General features: G+C 47.9%; 1 protein-coding gene across 1 annotated transcript; it reads right to left on the bottom strand.

Moving 5' to 3' along the window:
- Positions 1 to 238: 238 nt before the first annotated feature.
- On the bottom strand, positions 239 to 5404 carry LOC125530847 (LEAF RUST 10 DISEASE-RESISTANCE LOCUS RECEPTOR-LIKE PROTEIN KINASE-like 2.5). The gene is made up of 4 exons (XM_048695268.1): positions 4654 to 5404; positions 2033 to 2068; positions 652 to 1714; positions 239 to 558 (listed from the first exon to the last, which is right to left on the bottom strand). Exons 1-4 carry the CDS (start codon positions 5393 to 5395, stop codon positions 453 to 455), a joined length of 1947 nt encoding a protein of 648 aa, XP_048551225.1. The 5' UTR covers positions 5396 to 5404; the 3' UTR covers positions 239 to 452.
- Positions 5405 to 7410: the final 2006 nt, after the last annotated feature.

Raw genomic sequence — 7410 nt, 5'->3', positions numbered from 1 at the left:
TGATGAATAAAGCAGTTTTTCATCCCTCAAAAAAAAAGATAACGTAATAGATGGGCCCGCGTAGTCAAGTTCCGATTTTTATTCATTCACCAGCCTGTTATGCGGGAAGGGGGTTCAACCACGCCCGAAAATCCTGTGTAGTCAAGCGACTACACAGTTATAACGTAACATGGCTTCGCCACTGCCTCCGATGCCTTTTAGCTGTTGGAACACAACACTCATCAGAATTAATTTTATTCCTTCTGTGGTCCGTAACTTACAACGGTGGCATGTGGATGGTCTTAACTCTCGGTCATGCATACAGGGAATATGTTCTGCTAAAATGCAGAATCTCGCTGCGCTTGTTCAATTTCTGTATGTACTCTAGTACAGACCACCTTCTCACAGTGTAGTACAGGCCACCTTCTCACGGCCACCTTCTGAATGTTCTTTGATTCACACGGCCTATCTACTCAAAGAGTTGGCGATTGTTGTAGGATTTTTGAATTCACAAGGCTGTTCTCCTCAGATCTGGTAGAGCTTGAACTTTGTACATCCATATTGTGAGCTGAGCTTTCACTGTAATGAGAGATACGCGTGTAGGTCAAGTTATTGCATAATCATTGTTGCACAAAAAAACAAAGGAACAAAAAATATGGGAGAATATCTTACAGCAATCCTGAGAAGTTTTGCTTCGGTGGCATGTCCATGTCATCTGAGCTTCTCTCGAACATTTCTAGAACTTTGGTTATGGTAGGACGATATGCAGGCAATATCTGTACGCACCACAATCCAATTAATGTCATCTTTCTTGCGATTTCCTCAGCTTCTCCTGTGACTTCACATGCTTGTAATCCATCATCTTGCGCAAAGTGGTCGTAAATCCAGTCTGGAAAATACTTTTCGCTGGATTTTGCAACAGTTGATTTTACGTTTCTCCTTCCTCCAACGATCTCCAAAAGCATCATTCCATAACTATAAACATCTGACTTCGTTGAAACCACTCCAAAGGTTCGAGAGTGAACTTCTGGAGCGATGAATCCAATTGTTCCTCTAGCACCAGTCATTGAAAGCTTGCTCTCCTTTGTATGACACAATTTAGCTAGACCAAAATCAGCAATCTTCAGGCTAAAATCCTTGTCTAGAAGGATATTTTGGGGCTTGATATCGAAATGGACGATACGTGTATTACAACTATGGTGCAAGTATTCGAGGCCTCGAGCAATCCCGAGTGCTATCGCATAGAGCCTCTCCCATCCTAAAATTTCTTTGGGGTTCTCTGAGTAAATGTACTTATCCAAAGAACCATTGGGCATGTACTCATATATAAGAGCTCGTTTTGATCCCTCCAAACAAAACCCAAATAAGCTAACAACATTAACATGAGAGGTCCTGCCAATGCTCATAACCTCATTCACAAACTCATCTCCATTTCCTTTGCAGTCATGCAAGAATTTCACTGCAACCAGACGACCATCATGTAGTTTTCCTTTGAAAACCACACCGTAACCACCTTTTCCAAGCTGATTGTTGCGAGAAGAGGTTATCTTCATTACCTCTGAGTACATGTATCTTTTTGGAGCTAGGGATCCATATGACACTATCATGGCCTCGTAATTTTTTTCAGTTTTACTGCTAGTCTTGCAAAGGAAAAACCGTAGTCCTTTCCTATTTCTATGCCATATGAGCACATAAAGACATGCAAAGAGAAAGGTTGCAGCTGCTGATGTTATACCTGAGATGGAAGCAGATGTTATTTCCTTTTGCAAACCAGAAGTTATAATACCATTATTTCAAGACCATCAGTAGTTCATGTTTATCTTTCTAGAAGAGTACATGGTGGTAAAAGTAGCAACAAGTTAACTGCCATAAATTGATAAGTCATGTTAATATGCACAAGATTAGAGTTGCTTGACTAAGATTTTTATTTCAATTTTCAGTGATCACAGACATGATAAATTTTGAAATTCCTGTTTTGTCATAGACAATCGCTATCAGTAATCGGCTAATTTAAATCATTACATATGAAAAGATGGCAAAAAATTTAGCATACCTATTAGTATAATCTTCTTCGCTCTCCTCTCACTACCTGGAATATAACATAACATTTATGAGTAAAAGCCGTGTCGTCCAATAGGACCACATTGGTTGTTTTTCCAATAGAAAAAGACAAGTATCATATATTAATCTTAAATATTCTGCCAATCATATATACAAAAAAAATACATTGAAAGATAGTGAATAACAATAGAATGGACTTCATATGTGAGTTTCTTTTGATTGAGCTACCATGTTGCTCAAATACAGGTTTGACAACAAAAAAGTTATAGGCATGTGTAGATTTAATAGCCATACATATTCGACAAAAAAACACGTGTTTCTTTGACATTGCAAACAGTGGACGGTATCAGTCTGCATAGCGCACAATTAGTGGGAAGATGTGTACTCTGTTAATTTATTCTGGAAATGACCTCTGTACTAGCATGATCTAGTGTGCCAAAAATGAAGAAAAAGCAATGTCTTCCGGCAAGATGTCAGAGACAAGCAGGGAGTGGTTGATGTAGAAGATCTCGTGGATCTAGAGCCTGTATCCGCGGTTGTAGTACCGGAGGTAGGGGGCACCGTCGGTGCTGCAGTGGACCTGCAAACTGAAGTGCGCGCACCTATTCTCCCCAGGACCTGAAGATCCAGAACGGGGAGGAGATGGTCAAGTTGCCGCATGGCTCGGGTGAGCACTTACCGTCTGCCGTCGTGAGCATCGGTGCCAGCATCCTAGAGACAATAATGAGGAAGAAGAACAGCATGGCCCGAGACATGGGAACATTACACGAGGAGAATTTCAGTAAATGGTTTCGGTGAGACAATGGTCTATGACGAGGAGGATAATTTTTTGGCAAGAGGAGATATGAACCAAAACCTGAACTGGATAATTCATAGTAGGAGGAGGGGATATGAAGAGGGAGAAATTGCGTGGATGATACCAAGATAAATAAATGGAGGGAAACGCGGAACGAACGACCAAAAAGGGAAAACAATGATGTTGGATACATGCGAACTGAGTGATTTGAAGAGATACTATTGAAGGGAGACGATAATATACGCGGTGCTAGCCAACTACTTTGACTGGTTCAATGGACGCATTTACTTGTCCATACCCACTAGAGAGAGTCAACATCCAAATGTCTCGATCCATATTTAGTTGGTGCGATGTTCCGCAGTTTTATTGCGAAACTTATTCCCACCGTAAAATGCATTGTTATGTTTAGAGCAAGTAATGCATTGTTATGTTTAGAGCAAGTAACTCGAGGCACGGAGCGTTGTCACTGTCAGAGTGTCAGTACAGTCCAATACATTCTTTGAAGCAAGGTGTGCACTGCTTCTTTCGGGTCTATTAGATGCACTTCATGTTTTCAACTAGCAGCATGTTGTCTAATTCTGTGTGTTCAACGGGTACTATGTGAATTTGGAGGCAGGAAATTTGGAATAGCAACAAATAGATAGAGGTGGTGGGACGGGAGACTAAGGCCGGAGACTTGACTGGTTGAAGAATGATTTGTCGAAAGGACATAGTTCGGCAGAACCCAATGGTGTGATGCGTTGTGTCCTCACTCCTCACTGCCACCGTTTCAGCACTTCAACTTTTTCATGCGAATGCCATAGTTTATTTTGCATGTTCAAAAGTGTAAGAATTGACTAGGGGATCGAATTCGATCAATTTGCAGAGTTTTTTTTTCTGGACTCCCCGCACCTTATGGAGAGCACGCCGTCGGAGCAACTGCTGGCTACGCATTTGGGGCAATCGTCTGACGGCACTATCCACTTCAGGCAGGAATCCTTGTCTCATGATCGAGACATAATCGGACGGAAACCCAATAAACCGGCACGACGAAAATGTTGCAGGCTGGGGGCAGTTCCCATTGGCACGCCAGGCACGGTTGGCCCGTGTAGTTTTGGCTTGATGGGTTGTATTTCGGCTATTTTTCCTATTTGATCTGTTTTATATAGCCTATAAATATTTAAAAATATGGAAATAAATAAATAAAGCTAATCGTGTCGTGCCGTGCCGGCCCGCGTGCCCAGCCTCCAGGCCCAGACACAGCCCCTGGTGTGCCGCGTGCCGGGCTCGGCCCGTTTAGCTCGTGTCGTGCCGTGCATGCGTGCTAACGGGCCGGCCCAGTTGGCATGGGCGCGCATGGCCCATTTGGCCAGCTATAGTCCAGGATGCCAATATTGCGTGGTGCAGATTTGTGGAGTCCAGAGTTCAGTGAGACTAGGCAGAAGTTCTGTCAAAAGACTTTTATTCTGAACTCCGAACCGTACCCCAGTTCAATTTGTTAATGATTTTCTAACGCTACAAGTACTGAGAGGGCTAAGTACTATGCCTTAGAGGGAGAAAGGAGACAAGCCCACAGGTTTACCGGACAGATGTAAGTGCGCAAGGCTAATACTATGTGATCCGGAGAAAATCTAACTGAAAACAAGAATGTCAGCACATGTCCATTTGGCTAGTGTAGGCTATGGACAAGTCTCGCGCTGGCCGGTTGCGGCCAACATCCGCCATGCGATCAATTTAAGCCTTATCCTCGGTCGGTGAGTAGTAAGTAGTAATAACATGATTAAAAGATCCAAAAAAGAAAAACATGATTAAAAGATGAATTGACGGGGTGAACTTACCTGGAGGGGAAGGTGGTTCGTTCCTAGGTGCAGGTGCAGGGAGAGGAGGGGGCAATTCCCATTTCAGGAGGAAGCCACTTTGGATGAGCCGCTCGTAGTGGCTCGCGTTCGTCTCGCCGGACGGCAAGCGCAGCACCGGTAAGACGGTTGGAACGCAGCCCTCCAAAGCATAACCGGAGTAGGTCCCGGTGGGGTCGTATGGCACCCCCGCATGAACAAACGTGTTGCTTGTGTTCACGCACCTCATCGTCTTCGCCTGCACCAGTTCTTTATCCAGGCGTGCCGCCGCAGCGGCCTTCTCCGTGCAGTTGTACAAGATGAGTTCCAGGTTGACGGGGGAGATCTTAAACGGGCGGCCCAGTTTGGCAGAGGTGTTCCACATCGGCAAGCAGCTGTTGAAGATGTTGGGCGGGTCGTGTAATAATTGCAGCTTGCGTAGATCAACAACGCGCAAGCTGCGTTCCTCATAGGATATGTCCCTGACTGCAAAGCCGACGCTGTTGGGCACAGAGCTCGGTAGAAGTGGATATGTGCTGTTATAGCATGTAAGCTCAAATTCTGGCGGTCCAAGCGAACCACATAATCTTCCCGTGTGCCAATCAGTGAGCCAAAACGGGCGGGAGACGGTGATGTTGCCGCACTTGGCCGAGCAGCCTTCTCCTTGCTGCTCCTCAGCCGCCATGACCGCAAGCATCAGCAGTAGACAGCAGGCCCAGGCCAAGATCAGGAATCGGCCATGCATCGCAGCGGCAGTAAGATTTGGAATTTGTCTCGTTGAAGGCTGTGGGGAGACTGAACTAACAGAGAAGCACGCTAGCTGGAGAATGAATGGTAGCATCGATCTTTTCTATGGCCAATTCTAGTGAGTCTACACATACTGGGAGGCCGAAAAGACTTTGACTGTTCTCAAAACAAATAGACTTTGACTGGCTGAGTAACGACTTCGGTACAAGATACCCACGGAACTAGTCTGGGCTCGGCCAGACAAGTCTGGACTACCGTTGACTGACTGTGCTTCTTCGCAATACCTATCTTCTTCCCTCTCCTCTCACCCAATAGTATTACATTGGTTGTATTATAAGGAAGAGACAAGCATCGCATATGAATATTTAATATTCTGCTGAAGAAGTATACAAGAAACATATATCCAAGATGGTGAAGAACAATGAGAGAACATGTGTTACCTAACTTCCTTTTGATGGAGCAGCTATGTCGATCAAATACAGGTTCGACAAAAAAAAGTAGTTATAGGCTTTGTGCAAATTTAGTAGTCAATACGAGCGATCACATAAACGGTGATCTATAAGTATGTTTATAAATGGCATTGCATTGTATGGTACATTCCAATCTACATGAAAATTAGTAGAAAAAGAGGCATTGGGACTTCGCCATCCCTGTCTCCCACGTCGCCTCTCTGGAGGCTCGGGCGGAATCCCCAATCCAGCGCCGCCCGCAACCACCCCACCTACTTCCCTTGCCTCGCCTTCGCCAGAAGACGATGCCTGGCTAGGCCTGCGCGGTGGGCGGCGGCGGTAGGGACTAGGACTGGACGTCCGAGCGAGCTTTTTGGCTCGGCTCAAAACTCGTTTCAGCTCGGCCTGAACTGGCTCGGCCCGCTAACAAAACCTACCGAGCCGAGTTTGGAAACTGGGCTCGCTGGGCCAACGAGCCGAGCCTAAAAATGCTCGATCCAGCTCGGGTGGCTCGCTTCAGGCAAAGCCCAAACGCGCACGAGGCAGCCCAAGCAGCCCATCCCACTAGTTTGTGAACTCCCGCACGGCCAGAAAGCTCCCCGCAGCCCATCCTGGTCAATTCTCTCGTGCAGCAGTAACACGCTAGGTTTTCAATGCCACGCCGCCGCCAGCGCCGCACACGGACCTGCCGACGTCGCTGCCGCGTGCCTCTCCTCCACCGCTTGCGTAGCCTGTCGAGCGGCGCCGGTAGCCCGCCCGCGCAGCGCCGGAAAGACTCCGCAGCATGCGTCATTCCTTGCCACATCAAGCACCGGCACGCACACGGCGGCCGTCGCGCACCAGCTGCAGGGCGGCGACCATGCCGCCAAGTGATTCATCGACATCCTATGGGTCTGCAAGTACTCCTCTCGTCTCCAAGCACCACTCCACCTCGCCTGAGTTCCGTAGCACCGCCGGTGATCCCACATCTAGCGGCAGCGAGGTTCATGGGAAGAAGACGTAAACAGGGCCCACCTGGTAGTGACCCCTGTCCATCCACTCACGAGCCGCTCGGGCTAGACCGAGCCATTGAAAAAACGAGCTAAGCCACCCATATGCAGCTCGTTGCATCAACGAGCCGAGCCGAGCTGGCTCGTTTCAGAGCGAGCTAAAGCATGGCTCGGGCCGAACTCGGCTCGGCTCGGCTCGTATCCAGCCCTAGTAGGGATTTCTGTCTGCCTCACGGTGGGGTCTCGCAATGCGGGAGGCTCGGCTCCTCTCTGCTGCGTCGTGTGGCTGCTCTGGCGCTGCCGTGGTTTGCCTGTGTGTCGAGCCGCGTCGGCTTCTCGCGCTCCTGGCGTGTCAGCGCGTCTAGTGCGCGGGAGGTGGCGGCCTATGGATCTTGCCAGCTACGGCTGGATTCGGCTCGTCTGCATCGATGGATCGATGTGGCAGGCTTCGAGGTGCCATCAGGCGGCTCGGCCTGGCAGGTCAGGGGTGGGGTGGCAGCCCTCCCCTCCGGCTCATGTGATTTGCGGCGGATGTGGGAGGCTCACGGCAGTGCAACCGGTGCGGGTGCCAGATT

Source organism: Triticum urartu, unplaced genomic scaffold (assembly GCF_003073215.2).
Source record: "Triticum urartu cultivar G1812 unplaced genomic scaffold, Tu2.1 TuUngrouped_contig_660, whole genome shotgun sequence".
Lineage (NCBI taxonomy): Eukaryota > Viridiplantae > Streptophyta > Magnoliopsida > Poales > Poaceae > Triticum > Triticum urartu.
The sequence above is the reverse complement of the archived record's forward strand: the minus strand, read 5'-3'. Positions and strand labels throughout refer to the sequence as shown.